This window comes from Sarcophilus harrisii, chromosome 1, assembly GCF_902635505.1.
Source record: "Sarcophilus harrisii chromosome 1, mSarHar1.11, whole genome shotgun sequence".
Taxonomy (NCBI): domain Eukaryota; kingdom Metazoa; phylum Chordata; class Mammalia; order Dasyuromorphia; family Dasyuridae; genus Sarcophilus; species Sarcophilus harrisii.
Genome location: NC_045426.1, coordinates 57,509,872 through 57,530,475, shown reverse-complemented (window position 1 = coordinate 57,530,475; position 20,604 = coordinate 57,509,872). Strand labels below are relative to the sequence as shown.

Genomic DNA, 20,604 nt, shown 5'->3' with positions numbered 1-20,604 from the left:
GAAAACTTTGCCCCTGCCGGACAGGAGAGAGGAAAGGGGGGGAGCCCAGCTGGCCCTCAGGGCACTTCTAGTCTCACTGGAGAGAGAACAGGGCAAGAGCCGGGGAAGCCATGAACACGCTGGCTTAGAGCTGGAAATGCAAGCTCCTCTCCCCAGAAAAGGCGGCAGAAGCTGGGTCTTGGACATCCATACGGGGAGATAGGGCGGCAGGGGGCCAGAAAACAGCCCTGGGAGGTGGTGGCAGAGAGCCCAGCGCCCTTGCTGCAGTGTGACAGGGTGGCTGAAGTCAGGAGTTGGGAGTGGTTTTTAAGTCATGGCCCCCAGGAGCAGTCCTGGGAATCCCCTCTCAGAAGGCTTTTAAATGCACAAAATAAAATTAAGAGGATTGCAAAGGAAGCCTGGGGAGGTGCGGGGTGGGAGGTGACCTGCTCTCTGTAAGTGAAAAGGGGAGCGGGGGTCCTGGGTAGGGAGCAGGCCCTACTGGAAGGTGCTGGGGGCCCCTTGAGGGCTGGGTGATGGGCAGAACAGATGGGGAGAGGGGCGGGGGCAGGGCAGATCGATGGCCACTGAGGGTTTCTAACTGAAACTGGCATTTCCAATCTGTGCTCTGACACGTCTCACTGGGGCCCTGGGCCAAGCAAGAGCCGTCCGGCCTGTGCAAGAGCCATCCAGCCTGTGGCTGTCAAGAACGCTTCCCCCGGATCTCCTGGCTTCCCCAGACTGGGACCGTGGGGGTGTGGGGGAGAGGCAGGCAAGAAGCCCACCCCCTAACATTTACTCAGTGCCCAGAGTGGAGAGGGGCTGCCGAGGGTCAGAGGACCTGCCCCAAGTCCTGGTGCTTCCACCAACTACCACCCGTCAGACCCCGGGTAAGGCAGCTTGGGTGGTGCAGTGGACAGAGACAGACACTTGCTGGGTGACCCTGGGCGAGTCACTTCCCTCTGTTTGCCTCAGTTTCCTCATCTGTAAAAGAAGCTGGAGAAGGAGGTGGCAAAGCGCTCCAGTATTTTTGCCAAGAAAACCCCAAGTGGGACCATCAAGAGTTGGACATGACGGAAAAAATGACTCAACCAAAATAATAACAAAGGCACTGAATCTCTTTTGGTCTCAGCTTCCTCCTTACGTCAGAGGCAAAGTATGGCCAGGTCAGAGGCATCAGGCTGGTGAACAGATTAAAACCAGATTAAAATATAGCCTTGGGTCTGTGTCCTAGAGAGATCACAACAAGGGAAAGGACTCCCATGAACAAAAATGTCTGAGTGGCTACACACCTGTCAGAGTGGCAGGGAAAGATAACGCGGAATGTTGGAGGGGATGTGGGAAAACCGGGACACTGACCCATTGTTGGTGGAATTGTGAACACATCCAGCCATTCTGGAGAGCAATTTGGAACTATGTTCAAAAAGTTATCAAACTGTCCATACCCTGTGATCCCCCAGTGTTACTACTGGGCTTATGTCCCAAAGAGATCTTAAAGAAGGGAAAGGGACCTCTATGTGCCAAAATGTTTGTGGCAGTTCTTTTTGTAGTGTCCAGAACTGGAAACTGAGTGGGTGCCCATCAGTGGGGAATGGCTAAATTAATTGTGGTATATGAATGTTATGGAATATTATTGTTCTGTAAGAAATGACCAGGAGGATGATTTCAGAAAGGCCTGGAGAGACTTACACGAACTGATGCTAAATGAAATGAGCAGGACCAGGAGATCATTATATACTTCAACAACAATACTGTATGAGGATGTATTCTGATGGACGTGGCCCTCTTCAGCAATGAGATGAACCAAATCAGTTCCATTAGAGCAGTAATGAACTGAACCAGCTACACCCAGAGAAAGAACTCTGGGAGATGACTATGAACCACTACATAGAATTCCCAGTCCCTCTAGTTTTGTCCGCCTGCATTTTTGATTTCCTTCACAGGTTAATTATACACTATTTCAAATTCCAATTCTTTTTGTGCAGCAAAAATAACTCTTTGGACATGTATATATATATATATTGAATTTAACATATACTTTAACATATTTAACATGTATTGGCCAACCTGCCATTGGGGCAAGGGAGTGCGGGGAAGGAGGGGAAATATTGGAACAAGAGGTTTGGCAATTGTCAGTGCTGTAAAATTACCCTTGCATGTATCTTGTAAATAAAAAGCTATAATAATAAAAAACAGGAAAAAAATGTCTGAGTAAGAACAGAACAAATGCCCATTGGCTGGAGAAGGGAGAATGACAGCTGAGTGTAAAGAGCCATTTTTGTTCTACAAGAAATGACGAAGAGCCTGATTTCAGGAAGACCTGGAGACATGAACCGACGCTAAGTGATGTGAGCAGAATCAGGAAGGTGCCATATACAGTAACAAGATTATGGGACGACAAGCCGTGATGGGCTTGGATCTTCTCGGCAACACGGTGAGCCGAGACAATTCCAGGAGACTTATGGTGGAGAATGCCATCCACGTCCAGAGAAAGAACTGTGGGGAGTGAATGAGGAGCAAAGCACAGTATTTTCAACTTTTTCCCCTTTCTTGTGGTTTCTCCCTTTTGTTTCAGTTTTTTACAGCATGAGTAATATGGAAATATGTTTAAAATAATTGTACATGTATAACTTATATATCAGACTGTTTGCTGTCTTTGGGAGGGGAGAAGTAAGAGGGAAGGAGAAAAAGATTGGAACTCAAAATTTTACAGAAATGAATGCTGAAAACTATCTTTACATGTAATTGGAAAAATAGAATGCTATTAAGTAAAAATACATACACACAAATATATATATATATATATATATATATATACACATACATATATGTATGTATGTATATGTATACATACATACACAGCCTTGGGAAAGGCTTAGAAAACAAAAAACACAATAAAACACAGATAGTGTTCATTTGAGGTTTTCCAAGGCAATATTCAGCCCCTGAAGGAACCTTCTCCTGAATTTGACAAAATGGGACTGGGTGACTTTTAAGGTCCCTTCAAGGTTCAAATCTATGATCACTAGGATCTTCCACATGGGCACAACAGTGCGATCCGACAGCTACAAATGGTAGGTTCTAGCACCCAGCATCCCTTGGCTGGACGAGGAGCCCAATGCACTGAATCAACCCCCAGACTCACAGAACCATTTTCAAGGGCAGAGCGAGCAGAAGCCGGCAGAAGGCCCGGAGGGCCAAGTCTGCCCCTCACTGACCTCTCCCTGTGTCTCCACCAACACCCTCTGCCAGTCTGGTCCCTGGCCGTTCTACTCCCACTGAGGAAGCCTTTCATCCCTTCCTCTCTCTCCAGAACTCAGCCCTCGGTCCCTCTCCGACCTCCTCTGCCATGGTCGGGCAGCCCGGGCCTCCGCCGCCCCAGTATGACCACAGCGTCCCCAGGCCCGCGGGAGGCCCATCTCCTGCCCACCTGCCCTCACGCCGTCTCGTCCGGCCCATCACAGCCCCTTAAGAAGACCCCACCCATTCTCTCCCACCCGTTCTCTGTGCCCAAGCTTGTGCACACACACAGATGGCTGCACTCCCTTACAAAGTCACTTATTAGGCTCTTACTGCATGGACCCCACCAGACGGAGCTTCTTGTAAAGATCGTTTTCTGCCTTGCTTTGAATCCTAGGGCCTAGAAAGGGGCCTAGCACCAAAGCACGTGCTCAGCTGCTGCCTGACCCACTGATGCCCTCCTGTGCCAGGTGCCACGTGAAGTCACTTATTCTATGGGCACATGTACATCGTCTCAACCCTGCATGTCTGTACTCTTTTCACCTCCCTGTTTAACCTTCTCTACTCCAGCATTTTACTTTATTCCCTACATAATCTCTCTCCCTTCCCCTCCTTCCCTCTTTTTTTCTCCTTTCCTCCCTCCTTCCCTCCCTCCTCTCTCTCCCTCTCCTTCTCTCTCCCTTCCCTCCTTTCCTCTTTCTCTTTCTTTCACTCCTCCCCCTCCCTCCCTCCTTCTCTCTCCTCCTCTTTTCCCTCCTTTCCTTTCTTTCTCTCCTTCTCCTCCCTCCCGCCTTCTCTCTCTCCTCCTCCCTTCCCTCCTTTCCTCTCTTTCTCTCTCCCTCTCTCCCCTTGTCCTCCCCCCTACACATACATACACTTACATACTCACTCATTCTCACAAGTATTCTTCACTCATTCACTTATTCAGAAAGCATTTATTTATTTAATTAGCATCTGCCTCCCAGTGCTGTTGGGAGGAATAAAACACAACTCTGTGCAGTATTCTGTTCTAAAGCACCTTAAGACTGCCACTTATTACCATCACCATTATTATCATTAGCCCGCGATGTGCAAGATGTCACACTCGATGCTAATGAGACAAAGACAAAAAGCACAAGGTTGCTGCCCTCGGGAAGCTTCCGCTGCCTGGGACAGTGGGCAAAGTGCGGACAACTAAATTCAGACTACAAAGTCTCCCTACAGAGAGGCTTGAGGGCCCGCCAGCACACACACAGGCGCATCCTTCCCTTGCCCACGCCACAAGCGTTCTGGGGTGTGCACGTGCAAGCTTCGGCTATTAGAGCCCCCCAAATTTTAGGGTCTCTGTGGGCATCTAGCTGACATCCCCCAGGACTCTGCGTGCTGGGAAAGGGGAGCCGCTGGGGGCTTGGGAGGGAAGAGAGAGCTGGCCTTCAACTGACCAGCATGTAGGCAGGGAAGTTCCAGCAAGACCAGATGCTGGATGGAGAGAAAGCCCTCTGTGAGCCTCCGAGGGTCAGCTTTCTGTCTCCTCAACTGGGAAATGGGGATAAGGAATCAAAGGCCCATTGCAAAGATCACAATATTTGTAAAGCACTTGACTGTACTGGTATATAGTAAGTGCTTAATGAATGCTTGTTCTTTTCCCCTCCCCTCTCAGTTTTCTATACATTGTTATGCTTGGTCCATACAAATACATTTTACTTTTCTCTGTCTCTTTTTCTAACTCCCTCCCTCTTTTTCTTTCCTATTTCTTTCCTCCCCTTTTCTTCCCTCCCTTCCTATTTTCACTTCCTTTCTCTTTCCTCCCTCTCTCTTCTCTTTCTTTTCCTTTCTTTTCTCTTTCATCCCTTTCTCTCTTCCCTTCCTTTCTCTTTCCTCCTTTTCTCTCTTCCCTTTTTTCCCCTTTCTCTTCCCTTCCTTTCTGTTTCCTCTCTTTTTTCCTCCTTTTTTCTCTTTTCCCTCTCTTTCTTTACTTCATTTCTCTCTTCCTTTCCTTTCTCTTTCCTCCTTTTTCTCTTCCCTTCCTTTCTCTCTTTCCTCTTTTCTTTCTTCCCTTCATCTTTTTCCTCTCTTTCTTTCCTTTCTTTTCCTCCCTTTCTCTCTTTCCTCCCTTTATTTCTCTTCCCTTCCTTTCTCCCCTTTTCCTCTTCCCTTCCTTTCTCTCTTTCCTCCTTTTCTCTCTTCTCTTCTATTCTTTCCTCCCTTCCTTTCTCTTTCCTCTTTTTCCTCCCTTCCTTTCTCTTTTTCTCCCTTTCTCTTTATTTTTCTTCCTTTTTTCCCTCCCTTCCTTTCTCTTTCCTCTTTTCTTTCTTCCCTTCCTTTCTCTTTTCCTTCCTTTCCTTTCTTTTCCTCCCTTTCTCTCTGTCCTCTCTTTTTCTTTCTTTCTCTTTTTCCCCTTTTGTTCCTGCCTCTTCCTTCTTTCTCTCTCTTTGCTGTTTCTCTCCCCTCTTCTCTCTTTGCCCCTTCTCTCTTCCTTCCCTCTCTTTCAGACACACACACACTTTCACTGACACTGGCTCTTCCCAGACCCCCGGCCCTCCCCGGCAGGCTCCTGCACTCAGGTGAGCCCCCTCCCTCCCCACCAGACCCCTCCCCTCCCGGCATCCCTCTAACTGGGGAGCGGCTGCAGCTGTGTCCTATTTTTCTGTCACTGATGACCTCAACTCCTCTCCAGCTCTTTGGGGACTGAAGTAATGTACATCGTGTCTCTCCGGGGCTCAACTGCAATTCATCATTATTTTATCTGCAGGAATTTAATTGGATCCTATCAAACTCTCCTGATACTCCCTCTTCACTTTAAACACTGCTGCAGGAAAGATAAATGCGGGCCCGGCCAGGAGAAAGGGAGTGCGCCAGGAGCCGGGCAAGAGCTGCGCCAAAGGAAATCTCAGAGCCGGGAGCCCGGGAGCCTCATTTCCTTGTGTCTAACTGCATAATTAGGGCTCGCCGAGGTCCGCGCTCCGGGGGGGAGGGGGAGATGATTTATGGAGCCTGGAAATACTCGCCAGCCCCCAGGAAAACCCTGACAACCAAGGTGAGGCTCACAGACACTTCCTTCCCACCTCCTCTCGGCTGGTCAGCGGCCTGGGCTCCGGGCCCCCGGTGCTAGGGATGGCACCGGCTCACAGGGCTGAGGGTGCAGCCCAGGGCAGACCCGAGAAGCTCCCAAACCAAGCCAAGCAGGAAAGGCCCTGAGCTGGCCCGGGGAGCCTTCCACCCCAGCAACCGCCCCATGATTCTGACAGGTCAGCAGCGCGCCCATTGGACAGGTGAGGAAACTGAGGCTTGCCGAGGGGGAAGGTCACCCAGCCAGGAACCAAGGCCTCCTGATGGTCACTGAGACCCTGACTCAGAACAGGGGGTGAAGGGAAAGTCAAGGAGAAATCTAGAATCACAGGTGGGGAAAAAGCAGAAAGCAACCCTGCATCTGGTCTAAGCCCCCTCACCTACTGACAGACAAGCAACCGAGGCCCGCAGCCATCACTGCCACACAGGAGTCCAGTCTAACATTTTACTGGAAACTCAGGCCCACGGGAGCAAGGTCACAAGGTGGGGTTAAGGGACTCGCCCAGGGTCACACAGTCATCAAGTGTTAAGTGTCTGGGGCCATTTTTGAACTCAGGTCCTCCCACCTCGGGGCCGGGGCTCCATCCACTGCGCCACCTAGGTATGAAGCAGCAAAGTCACCCTGTGGGGAATCCAGGAGGCCTGAGTTCAAATCTAGCCTCAGAGGCTTCCTGACCACGTAAACCTAGGGGACGTCACTAAATCTGTCTGCCTCGGCTTGCTCATCTATAAAATGGAGTCACCAGCTTCAACCTCCCAGGATAAAAAGAGATATTTGTAAAGTGCCCTATAAATGCTAGTTTAGTAATATTAACTACTAACCGGTGCTATGAAAGCCACAATTGGAACCAAGGACCTCTGACTCAGATCCCGCACTGTTTTCGGTGTCCCACAAAGCCAAGGGTGAGAAAATGTACCCAAAGGGGTCAGAGCAAACCCATGCCCCGATTAAATCAGAGCGGGCAGCCTGCCTTCAGCTGCAAACTTCTGGAGAGCAGAATCTGTCTTTTGCCTCTTTGTGTAACAGCTGCACTTAGCATGGTTCCCAGTACACAGTAGGTGCTTAATCAGTGCTTACTGCCGGACTGACCAAAGCAAAAGGCTGAGCAAGGTAAGTGGTCCAAGATCCAGAAGACAAAGTGAAGGGAGAAGTTGGGAATGGGAGGAGGAGGGTCTGGGAGGGCAGAGCTGGGAGAGCTGCCTCCAAGATGGGTCCAAGGCCCCTTTCCTGACCACTTGTGCTGGAGAGGGTACAAGCCCGGGGCTCAGCCAGTGGTGGTGAAAGGGCAGCTGACTCAGACGAAGATGCGAAAGGGACAGACCCAGATGCATCAGCTCCTTCCTGGCCATGTCCAAGACCCTCCTGGACAATCACCTCCTCGCCCAGGCTTTCCCATGAGAGCAGGGAAAACAGTCCCGAAAACCAGCACAAGGGATTTCATCGCATCTCAGAAGGTCTCAGAATAGGGACCTGAAAGGGCAACCAGTCAAACACTGCATCTGGCAAAAATCAGAAAAGATACGCCTGGAGCCACAGTCAGCATTCAAAGAAGCACCTACTATGTGCTGGGTTACTGCTAATAACAGAAACCCCTGGTGGGAGGGAATCACAGCCAGCATCCAAGGAAGTACCTACTATGTGCTGAATATAGTATTATTACTGGTCACAGAAACCCCTGGAGGGAGGGAGTCACAGTTAGCATTCAAGGAAGCACCTACTATATGCTGAATTATTGCTGGTCACAGGCACCCATGGAGAGAGGGAGTCACAGTCAGCATTCAAGGAAGCACCTACTATGTGCTGGGTTACTGCTAATAACAGAAACCCCCGGTGGGAGGGAATCACAGCCAGCATTCAAGGAAGTACCTACTATGTGCTGAATATAGCATTATTGCTGGTCACAGAGATCCCTGGAGGGAGGGAATCACAGCCAGCATTCAAGGAAGCACCTACTATGTGCTGAATCATTGCTGGTCACAGGGAACCCTGGTGGGGGCCAAGCCTGAGAAGCAGGTCTCTGTTCTCTCAGGGCTTGACTTTACAGCCAGATGGTACAATCACAGAGCAAGATGTGTTCAAATCCTGGCTCTGCTAGCTAAGTGCTCTTGGGCAAATCACATCATTTCTGGCTTCCTCGGTTCACTCACCTATGAAATGACCCCCTCTCAGGGACAGTGTTTGGGTAAAATATAGATAATATATGGAATTAATTATCTGTACAGTGCATTATAAATAAGCCTTGAGCTTACACATAAACATTAGTCATAATTATTAGTTCCACTGTCCCACAATGCCTCTGTAACCATCTGCTAAATCAGTAAAATAAAATTTAAAAAATTTTCAATAAATTTAGGACGTTTTGAATTTTTAAAAAAACACAAAATTATATGCATCTGATTACGCTGCTTTTAAGGCAGCCAGGTGGCGGCAGAGTGCAGGGAGTGCTGGTCTGAAATCAGAAAGGTTCATTGTCCTGAGTTCAAATCCTGTCTCAGACATGGTCTGGTTGGGTGACCCTGGGTAAGTCCCTCGACCCTGCCTGCCTTGGTTTCCTCATCTGCCAAATGAGCTGGAGAAGGAGATGGCAAAAACACCCCCAAATGGGGTCACAAAGAATTAAACAAAATGCTTGACCACCACTGCTACTGAATTAAATTTTAAAAAATTGTCTTCTCTTTGCAGTGTCGGAGACCCCTACTTTGCAGATGGAAAGGTCAGGGCCAGCTTGGGGCAGGTGCGTGGACTCAACTACATGCCCCCGAGAATGGAGGCGTTCTCCCCGAGTGAACACTGCACAGACCACCCATTTTCTCTGAGTCACCGGAACAAGAATCCTAGCTCGCTTACGGGTTCCCAGAATGATCTCTGAAGCTCTGTAGGATTCAGCTTCTTTGGTTTAGAAATAAGGGGACTATGTGGCATCTACACTCACTTCTGACTGAATCAATGCCCCAAGACTCCCTCCCACCCTATGTGTTTTTGCCTCTGTATTCCCAGTGCCTAGCACATAGTAGGGACACAAGAAATGTGTCAGGACTGGCTTCCTCCTCCTCTGCAGCCACTGAACAAGAAAGACCCGTCTCCACCAGGCTGTGCAGTGGCTAGCAGGCTGGGAGTCAGGAGGAGTTCAAATCCACCAATAACCTTTGACACTTCAGCAGTACAACCTTGGACATGTCATTTAACCCCAACTGCCTGCTACCGTGTTCTAAGTCCTTCCCGGTCCCCATACTCTGGAGTTCTAAGATCTCTTCCAGTTCTAAGTCTGGATCGTACGGTTCTAGAGTCAATGATCCTTGGATCCTAGAATTAGGATAGATCATCAATTTCAAGTCTGAAAGGTCCCCACAGGTATCAAATACGTGATCCACAGAGCTCCAGAACCAGATCAGAAAGCAAGAATGAATATTTATTCATAATATATAAATAATATTTACAAATAAATCAATAAATTTAATGTTTAATGAAAAAATTAAAATACCATAAAAGATAATGTTAATATGAGGTTTTCCAAGTCAATATGCAAGGCAGGGATCCTTACGGACAGTTCACCGGCCCCCGTTTCCGTTCCAATTTGACACCATAGATTCCGTCCGACCCTCCCCCTTTCTAGGTAAGAAAACAGACCCATAGTATTCCCGTGACTTGTTTAGGGTCGCTTAGACAACCCGCTCGGGCACACGCAAGCACACACTCCCTCGTTCCTGGGTTTGTCCAACAGCACTGTGACGTCCGACACAGAACCAACACGTGCCCACCAAGCCCCATTCTCCTCCTGCGTGATGGGGCCGGGAGACCCCCGCAGGAAGTACCCCCAGCTCCCTGTTTCCCGGACGTCTGCTAAGCAGACCTTCCCATTAGCCTGCACTCCTCCATGTCTACGGCACAATGATAACTGACATTCATAATGACGGCCTGGAGGCTCTGCAAGAAGCTGAAGTGTCTTTTGAATCATCAAAGAAAGATTCAATTAGGCTTCATGTAGTTTCCCTGTTAAGAGTGTTTTATTATATTCTAATTCTTGGAAAATGGGTAATCCACACGTGGTACCTTTCTAATAATCAGAATCTGAGATTTGACAGAGCACCGCATTCTTTGGCTCAGCCGGAGAGCAGGGAGACCTGCTAGAGAAGTCTGCTGCTGCAGACTATGGGAGAAGGGTGACCCACCCCGGCCCACCGCCATGGCCGTGGGGGCTGTTCTTCAATCTAGGGGACTCTCTAGATCACAAAAAGATAATGATCACTCTTATCTGAAGAGTGAGTTAGATTCCCTGGGGCGCTTTCATCTCCCTAATCTAACTGGATTGTGCAACTATCTTGAGAACAAGAAAAGGCAAGGAAGGGATTGTTGTACCCATTTTGTGGATGGGGAAATTGGGGTTTCTCATCTTCTTCAAACAGCCTCCTCTAGTCCAGAGAGGGCATTTTAAAAAAGCCCCAAAATATCTGAACCAGCATAGTTTTTGTGGTGGCCAAGAACAGGGAATGACGTGGGTTCTCCCCCAGATGGGGAATGAATGAACAAACTACAGGGTGGTGAAAACGCGGTAAGAAAGGATGGCCGCGGCTGCTTCAGAGAAACATGGAAGATTTACATGAGTAGACCCAAGGGGAGGGAACAAGCAAGAAGAATATACACAAGCAGTGATGACCGGTCCAAGTGCAGGTGCCTCCCTCCTTATCAGTGGTTTTGGTTCAGCGTTTTTTTTTGTTACAGGGGAGGGCTCGGTGGGGAGATGGAGAGAGACGTCCACAGGGGACTGGGATGTGTGAATAATGTGCACGGAGAGATCACCAAAAGAGGAAGCTAAATTCTGATTAGTTAAAATAACCCATCGTGGTCCAGGAGAATGGGCAGTGGAACATGGCGAGAAGCGGGCAATGTATTTTTGCTCAACCATTTTTGTCTTTATTACAAGGACAGGTTCAAGGATTTTGGGTTGGAAATCTATATGTGGAAATGGCTTTGGATTTTTTTTAAAGAAAATATCAATACAATTTTAAAAATAATGTTCTCAAATGTATTTCATTTCCTCACCCAAACTCCTTCAAGGCGTGAGCATAAAACCTCCAGAAATAAGGGCCTTGGAGGTGGGCACAAAGGCACGAAGCCTTTCAGAGATGAAAACACCAGGAATTGCCAGGAAACCGCCAGGATGGGAGCAACGTCTCCTGGCACCAAAAGCTCCTTCTCGGGTCTGTCCCGTCCTCTCACCAGGGTGGGGGCTCCTCCCCAACATGCTGACGACAGTCTCAGCTGTCTCGGGCTCGGAAGCTGAGCGCCTTGCCCACAGTCACACAACATCCAGGATCAGTAAGCGTCAGAGGGAAGAACTCTGTCCACATCTTGCTACAAGCCAGCGCAGCCCCACTAGCCACCACAGAGGCATCCGGCCAAAATAGGCCCCGGACTACCCAGCACACCCTGGGGGCACTGACAGCACTCGGGGTCAAGATGCTCTCAGCTCCCTCTCTCAGGGGTAATCCTCCCCAGACCCTGGCCCTGGAACGTTTCCACAACGACCCTGGTGATGGTGTGCCCTGGCCTTTGGCAGAGGAGCTTTCCCAGAAGGACCAGAGACGGGGGTTTCCTTTGTTTTCCAAAGCTCAAGAAATCCAGATCTCTGATTTACACTCTAACAGGAAAGGTGTTAGCCTGCTATCAATAAACATTTGCTGACCTAAATGACTAAATAATTGATCATAAAGAAGTACTAAGTACCTTGTATCTCATTAGAAAAGCATCTGTAGTGTTGACTTAGCCAGCAGGGGGTTCCTAACTTTTTTTCCCTTGCTATTCACTGGCCTGCTTTATTAAGTGTGCAGACTTCCAGCTAAAGAAAAAAATGGGCAAATTGAGGTAGACCCGTATTTAATGATGGGCTGGCTTCCCCCTCAAACCACTGCCCTCCAACTAAAAGAAGTTATTGTAAAAACAAGGGTATTCCACTCTCCCTGAATGCCCCGCCTTAGTCTTAGGGAAAAGAATAAAATCAAGAGCTCTATCATCAACACAAACTGAGCTGATTCTCATTTTACCAAGGAGGAAACCGAGGTACCGGCTTGCTCCGAAGACCTATGGTCAGTGGATGACAGCAAGAACCAGGATCACCCGCCTTCTGGGGGAATCTTTTCCTTAGAACACCCTGCTTTGGGGGGTAGAGAGGACAGGGAAGAGAGCCTCCGGCAAACAGGAATCGGTCACCCAAAGCAAGGAGACTTAAGTCTCATGGCATCCAATATGGTGCCCACCTGTAAGTTCAGTCTCACCCAATCTATTTTCCAGACCCAGCTCTGGAACCCCAGAAGCAGAGACCAGTTCAGGAACTTCACAGAGATAGGTAAGAAGACCTCTTTATAGGCTGTAGGTGAGCAAGTCCTTTGCCCCAGAGCCCCCTGGAACGCTGCCACACAAGCAGCGGCAAAGGTGGGAAAGCAAGATTTCCTATTTCCAGGCCGTGTCTCCTCAAGCCTCTGTGCCCCAGAGATAAAACAGATCTGGTCACATTTTATAACCGAGTGGCTCTGTGGCCCCTGGGGTCTGGCTCTGGGAGCCTGCGCCACCTCTCCCTGGGCTCCTAAGTCAAGTTCCGTTCCCCCCAAAAGGCTGCATTCCCTTTCCTCAGCCTGTGATCAGTGCAGGCGAATAGCTGTGTGACTGTGGGATAATTGGAGCCAATCCGGTGGCCCAGGAGGAGCCCAGCGCAGAGCTCATCGCCGCCACTCTACTCTCAGGATGACTGTGGGCAAAAGCAACTTGTTCTCTCCAAGACTCAGTTTCCTCATGAGTAAATAGCAGGGGTCCAGCTCAATGGCCTCTGAGACCCCTCCTGACTCAAAGATCTGTGGCCTGTGATCTCTGGGCCCCATGTTTCTCCTTTGGAAAAGGCAGGGGCTGAACTCGATGGTCTCTGAAGTACCCCTGGCTCTGGCCAAGTGTGCAGCAGAGCGAGGGGCAGTGGGGAAAACAGGAAGGACAGATAGACTGCCCCCTCCTTGCTCTCATTCTGACTTATAAAGAATCTCCAGATGGTGGAGAATTGTCCTGTTCTCTCTTCCTTTTCCCTAAGACCAGGAAATCAAGATTTGCCCCCCTTGTTTTCTCATCCGGTCTTCACTTGCACGCCCTAAAGGGGCTCCCTCCTTCACTTCTGGGTCCAGCCCTCCTCTATAACCCTGACTTTTAGGCTTTGGGTCATCCCTGTCTCCAGCTGGTGCTCCATGAACAGGAAAGTTGGGGCGCTTTGATCCTCAGCCCCCTCAGCAGAGTCCCTGGGACCGACTGGGCAGTCCCCTAAAGGGGAAGCAAAGGCCTAAGTATAGATAAGTCTCCCCAAAGGGAGATGGAGGGCCTCTGATTGGGCTCCCCTGGCCCAGACTCTGACCCAGGCTCTCCTGACCTTTGATGTGTGTCTGCACTCCCCTGCTAACTCCTGGGACATCCGAGGGGGTCTCACTGGACCACAAGCTTCCAGATGCAGAACCAGTATCTGAGCCTCGGTCTCCGGACTCAGGAGGAAAGCTCGCTGCTTTCCCTTCCACCCCATTTTTAGCTTGTCGGACTCAGAACCTGGAATGTAACTGGGAAGCGCTCCCAGGTTCAGCAGAGCAAGAACCTTCTCTAAAGTGTTCATGGGTCACCCGCCTCTGCCGTAAGGGCTCAGGGGAGACCTGCCTCGAGCCCAAACCTCTTCCCTGCGGCCCAGAGATGCCCATTCCTCTCCAAGCTGAACAGAGGGAGACCTTCTCCCACACAACAGCTCTTCAAACACGTCCCCTCGGAGTCCGCCCGGGACCAAGGTCAGCATGATGAGTCCCATTCACTGACAGGGTCTATTCGGTCCCTCAGCATCCTGGTCATCCTCGAGTTGTCACAGACCATGAGACCCAAGGATGGGCCAGACCTCGGAGGGATACGGGGGCTTCCGGGGCTGACCTGGGCAAGGGGCCTCCGAGGGCTGGGCGACCAGGCCAACAGCCATCCCCAAAGGAGAACGTGGGCATCTGGCCGAGGGCCCGGGCACTCATAAACCACCAACACAGCACGCTTCGCAAACGCAAAGTGCACGGGACGCGCTCACCGCCCACCCGGCAGCACACAAAGGAGGCCCACAGCAAAGATGCCCGGGGACACACAGAAATCCTGGAGCCGGGGGTGCAGCTGGGACAAAGGGAGGCAGGGAGAGGCCTTTATGGGGTAGAAAATACCTATTATACTTTTATTGTACTCACAGATTCAGAGCCAACTCCCTGGCTAATGAAAATTTAAGAATATAATTTTCATCATTATGTTGAAAGGCTGAATGATCATGTTTGGTCTATTAGAGATGGAAAAGCATGGGGAAATTTGGAAAGTCTTCAGACACTGCTCTCTGTTACTCCAAAGACCAAAACAATTTTTTAAAAAATTAAATTTCTTCCCATCAATTGGAGAATGGCTGAATAAATTGTGGTATATGAATATTATGGAATATTATTGTTCAGTAAGAAACGACCAACAGGATGATTTCAGAAAGGCCTGGAGAGACTTACGCAAACTGATGCTGAGTGAAACGAGCAGAACCAGGGGATCATTATATACTTCAACAACAATACTATGTGATGACCAATTCTGATGGATGTGGCCATCCTCAGCAATAAGATGAACCAAATCAGTTCCAATGGAGCAATGAACTGAACCAGCTACACCCAGCAAAAGAACTCTGGGAGATGACTATGAACCATTACATTGAATTCCCAATCCCTATATTTTTGCCCACCTGCATTTTGGATTTCCTTCACAGCCTAATTGTACAATATTTCAGAGTCCAATTCTTTTTGTACAGCAAAATAACGGTTTGGTCATGTATACTTATTGTGTATCTAATTTAGATTTTAATATACTTAACATCTACTGGTCATCCTGCCATCTGGGGGAGAGAGTGGGGGGAAGGAGGGGAAAAATTGGAACAAGAGGTTTGGCAATCGTCAATGCTGTAAAGTTACCCATACATATAACCTGTAAATAAAAGGCTATTTTTAAAAAAAATTAAATGTTTTAGAAAAGCCCCCACCACCTCCATGAGAAATGCTTTTGACATCCTTTTCTTCCTCTGTGGACTGCCCCCAAAATGGTCTTTGCTCCCTGTGTTACGCACTTCCCCATAAGCACAAGGACGAGGGGAATAGGATGCAGCCCTAAGCCACGAGCTCCAGGGGCATGTCCTCCCCCGACCGGTCACCCTTGGGGCGAGGGCCACACGAGAGCTACCCCAGGGTAAATGAGCATCCTCAGGCTGGGGGAGAGAAACCTCCTGAGCCAGGAGGGTCACAGAAGACCGCTGGATGCAGGGGGGCCCAGCTGGGCAAGTCACTGACCCTTTCTCAGCCTTCCAGCGCCCACAAGGACCCACTGGGAAGATCTCTGAGCTAGGTCCTTAGAAAGCCTCTTCTTCCCAGGGTGCCTCTGCAGAACCCTGCTGCCCACGCTGCCCACTCAGGGCCAGGCCAGAGGCACCCCCTGCGAGGACTCCCTTGGATGCCTGGCTAGGGCCCCCGGGATCAGGACTCCCGGCCCCAGCAGAGCGGGGCGGGCACACTCACCGACGTGTTCTGGCACTGGATGCTGGTACTGTTGAAGCGCAGGGCGGTGACGCGGGCCGGGCTGCCGGGGATGTGGAAGATGCACTCGTAGTTGCGCTGGCCCGACTGTGGCTGGGGCAGGTTCTTGGCTGTGAGCGTGATGGGCTTCACCACGCCCACCGGCACATAGATCTGCGTGGACGGCAGGATCTGGGGGCAGTCCTGAGGGGCAAAGAGAGAGGGGTTCAGTGAGTGGCCCCCGGGTTGCCGACCAACAACTGGCAAGCGCAAGGGGTGCCCGCATTGGACCTGTGCGTTTTACAGTGGGGGAAACTGAGGCTCGGAACATAACACAGCTTGCCAGGGTCACTGAGCCAGAATAAAAAGGGCCGGCTCCAAAGCATTAAAGGAGACTTCAGAAGCACAGCAGTCCAAGCCCCTGACTCACAGATCAGGAAACTGAAGCTTGGAGGGGCTTTGCTAAGGTCCTGGATCTGAAGCAGGCCCTGGGACTCTGCTAATGACAAGTCCAGGGTCACGGGCTTTCTGATCCCAAATCCGACACAGCCTTTCTCTGTTCAGTTCCAGAAGAAAGAATGAGAAGTGACAGCGAGAGAGATTCAGAAGAGGAAGGACCTCAGAGAGCATCTGGTAAAACCTCCTGCCCATTTTAAAGATGAATAAACTGAGGCCCGCATTCTCCCAAAGACCGACTTGCTGAGCTGATTTCAGGTTTGGATTGTGGCAAGTCCAGGAGATCTCAGCATCCTGGTCCCCACCCAACGTTCATTTGCCCAAAGCATCCAAATCATGAAATAATAAAGACCCTCATTAAGAAATTAAAAATATATTTTTTAAAAAAATGTACAAGTTGATTATATTACAGATGAGGACACTGAAATCTAGTAAGGTCAAGAATTCAGGCGGGATGGGCTGCCATAGATGCTAAGAGATCTAGATTCTGGTCCTGACACTTCTAGGGGCTACCAGGGCAAGGCCGGGTCGATCACCTCACCTCAGTGGGTCTCAGTTTCCTCATTTGTAAAAAAGAGCTTGAACTAGATCACAGACTTAGGGTGGAAAGGCCTTAGAGGACCAGCTTCTGAAAGTGTGGGTCACAACCCCTTATGGGGTTTTGTAACTGGATGTGGGGGTTGTGAAATTATGTTTTATTATCAGTACATATTTGATTTGCATGACTTTTATATAACTATATAGTTACATAAATTATACATATAAATTATATAAATTGTATATACAATGTAATTATAATACATAATAATATAAAAGTAACTAAGTATATTTATAAAACTACATATAATGTTGTAATAAAAGTAACAAACTATATATAAATGTTACATAAACTATATAATATGATGCTATACATATATGTTCTAATAGGGTCACAGGTGGAAAAAGTTGAAGAAGCCTTGATTTTGACTAAGCTCCTCATTTTACATACGAGAAAACTTGGGGCCCACAAGGGTTAATTAGCATGTCTGAGCCCACAAGGGAATGAGAGTCGGGATTCGAATCCAGGTCCAGATCCAGCAGACTCTCTGATGCGCCCCAGGGGGCCCCAGATCCCCTCAAGCTCCTGCCACCATGGCCCTGGCACATCTCAGGAGCTGCCAGGGGCTGATGGGGACAGCCGGCCAATAATGAGGGTCTTCGTGCAGGAAGAGAGAGAGGGCTGGCTGAGGGCTGGGGGTGACAGAGGAATCAGGTCCCGGGGGCCCAGGCTTTGGGAGTCCCCGGAGTGAGGAGGGGGAGACAAGGCCGGGGAATTGGGGAGAGGCCAGAAATATCCCAGAGTCGGGCAGAAAAACAGCTCCGGGTCTCTGGGGTCAGCCCCTTCGGCAACAGGGGCCTGATGCAATCCACTCCGCCTGCTTGCAGTGCCCGAGGTGGCCAGGGAATAGCAGGCCACGGGAGCTGGGTCCCCAAGAGCCACTCCCTTTAAATAGAATTAATAACCTGTTTGGAAAAGCAGCCCAACTGCAAGGCTCCCCGGGTAAGGTGTCTCTGACCCAGGTCCCGGGGGCCCCGACTGCATGGGAGACCTGAGACAAGTTTACTTTTTCTGCCCACAATGGAAAAGCTAATTCTGGGAAGCATCACCAAGGCAGAAAGCACGGACAGACCGCTCCATCTGCCTCCTTCCCGGGCCTGCAGGCGGCGCCCAGGCTAGGCCCTGCGTCCCCACAGCCCCAGGATGCTGGGAGGGGTCTCGTGGCTCCTTCTCCACGTTCTTGCCCCGCTGTGGTCCTCACTGCCTGGGGCCTGGCCCGGGTGAAGCTCTCCTCCCGCCAGGGGCAGCTTTCTCCAGGCAAGCCCCTCTCCACTGCCCTACACCCCTGCTGCCAGCCATCTCCACGGGGCACCTGCCCGAAGCAGCTTTCATCCGGGTGCCATGCTCCCCCCCCCCCGGGGCCGCCCCCGCCCCCCCCCCCCCACCCAGTGACAGCCCCATTGCCCCTCATCCCATCGCAGGGGACACGAGACAGCTCTCTGCTCATCCTCCAGATGCGTCTCAAAGGCAGCTCTCCCACCATGGCCACGGCCCCTGGACCGAGGACTGTCCCCCAAGCCCCACCTCACCCACTTATCTCAGGTTCTCCCTGCATCTGGCCTCCCACGGGGCCTTTGGGCAAACCCCTCATTAGGAGGCCACAGTCAGAACTGCCCAGACAGCCCTAAACCCTTTGCTGCAGCCAAGAGACACTTTGCAGTTTCTGAGATCCGGAGGCAAGCGGATGAGTCCAGAGGACCCGAGTCAAATCCTATTTTGGACATTTACAAGCGATGGGACCTCGCTCAGCCCCAGAATTCCTTCATCAAAGCATGAGGATAATAAGAGTCCCAAGCTCTGAGGGACACTGGGAGGGTCAAAGGAGGTAACTTATAGCAGCATGATACCCACTGTTGTTCTAACATTAGCTACCAACACCTAAGGCTAAGGGGGTCTCTCTGGGTCGGCCTTCGCAGGGACCACCCCGGGGCCTCCACAGGCTCAGGACTCCGCTGGAGCCAGGCCTGGTCTCCTAAGGAGGACACGTCCCCGGACCCCCCATCACCTCAGCCCTCCCATCATTCTCAGCCCTTCTGCTCTCGGAGACTGGTCCCCCGCAAAGAACCCAAAGTCTCCCCGGGAGCAGAGATCCTCCCTGCCCACTATTTCCCAGCAGCACCAGGTGCAAAGTAAACCATCAGGAAAGGCTTGTTTGGCAGGAGGGGCTGAAGAAATGACTGGTTTGTTGGATGATTCAATGAATAGTCAGAGAAAACCTACTCTGGGCCTAGGTGTGATGTTTCCGGGGGTAATTCGGATGCGCTTCCAGCTGTTGCTTAACTTCAATGTTCATGCTACAAGGGTAAGGGTCTACCTTTGTTCCCCTGCTGTGTTGCCCGGTGGAGATGAGGATGAGAAGCAAAAAAGAAGGCTCTCAGGGGGTGCATTTTCTAGATGTTCCTTCCCTTGCCCCAAGGCAGGTAGGGGAACCCCAGAAACTCCCTCAAAGAGTTGAGAAGCCCCCCTTCTTCCATTCTGGCCCCCAAAGAAGAGACTTCTAGCAGAAACCTTATTCCTCTAAAAAAAGGAGGGCCCTCGGAGGCCTCTGTAAAGGGTAAAGAATGATAAAGGGAGCTGATTTTGTTTTTCAGTCCAATATGTCCCCTGGGCCAAACTGAGCACAAACTTCACCACTTCCCCCATCACACGTGTCACAGGCCTCCTCATGCCCACTGCCAAGTCTTTGTTCACAGCATCCCCTTGGAATCAGGGTTAGGGTCATGTTTCTAGTGAGCTTTAAAGTTTGCAAAGTCACAAGAAGCACCTACATAAGATATCCCCGGCGGTCAGCCGTCTGCCTGCTACCTAGTAAGTAATACTAATAAATAAGCTTCTAAGTGATTGATTTGAGAGGAACTATTATTCATAATTCACAGATGAGGAAACGGAATCTCCTCAATAAGGTCAAGGACCAGAGCTGGGACCATCTTGTGTCCTGAGCACTCTGCAAGGCTGCCTCTCTCCAACTTCGAAGCAGAACACAAAATTAAAATAGATAGAGAGATAGATAGATATCTTTTTTTTTAAAAAAAGGAAAATCAAATTGTTGCTGTCAAAAGTAAAAAAAAAAAAAAAAAAGGAGAATTCATAGCAACTGCATAAGAAATAAAGAAAATTATCAGAAATTTGGGTGGAAAAAAATAAAAGAATCATATACTTCACTCCTAGACAGGCAGGTGGTCTGAATGGATAGAACTCTGGGCCGGGGTCAAGAATATCTGAATTGAGACACAAGTATCTGGGGGACCTTGAGCAACTCACTTAACTAATCCTAGCCTCTGTAAAGTGACCTAAGGATCAAATGAGATAATATCATGAAGCATTCAGCACAGTGCCTGGTATACAGAAGGTGCTAGATTAATGCTTATTCTCTTCCTTTCCAAGAAGTCTTCCCTGACAAATGCAGAGCTCTCTGAACTCTCGTCCCTCTGAACAGGGGTCATCATCAGAAATGCATAATGAGCACATGGATTGTCTTGACAACTGACAAGTTGATTTGGTCAAATCCCAGTGAAATTCTGAATTTCCAAGGGTCAAAGGAGAGGGATTCAGAGGCCTAGGAATTGTGTGGCTGTGCATACAGTCGGCACTTACTAAGTATGCACTGCCTGCCTGACCCCCGGCTTTCTTCAGGAGAGGAGAGACGAATCCCAAGCAGGCTCCAGGTCTAATGTTGCCTGTTAACCACTCTTCCGGCTCTG

At 49.8% G+C, this 20,604-nt stretch overlaps 1 protein-coding gene across 1 annotated transcript in view; it reads right to left on the bottom strand.

Annotated features, from left to right (window-relative positions):
- PLXNA1 (plexin A1) overlaps positions 1-20,604 on the bottom strand; it is a 277,345-nt gene that overhangs the window by 74,618 nt on the left and 182,123 nt on the right. The window contains exon 11 of the mRNA XM_031964586.1: positions 15,853-16,053. Within this exon, the coding sequence (XP_031820446.1) occupies positions 15,853-16,053 (201 nt within the window). The remainder of the gene's footprint in view (positions 1-15,852; positions 16,054-20,604) is intronic.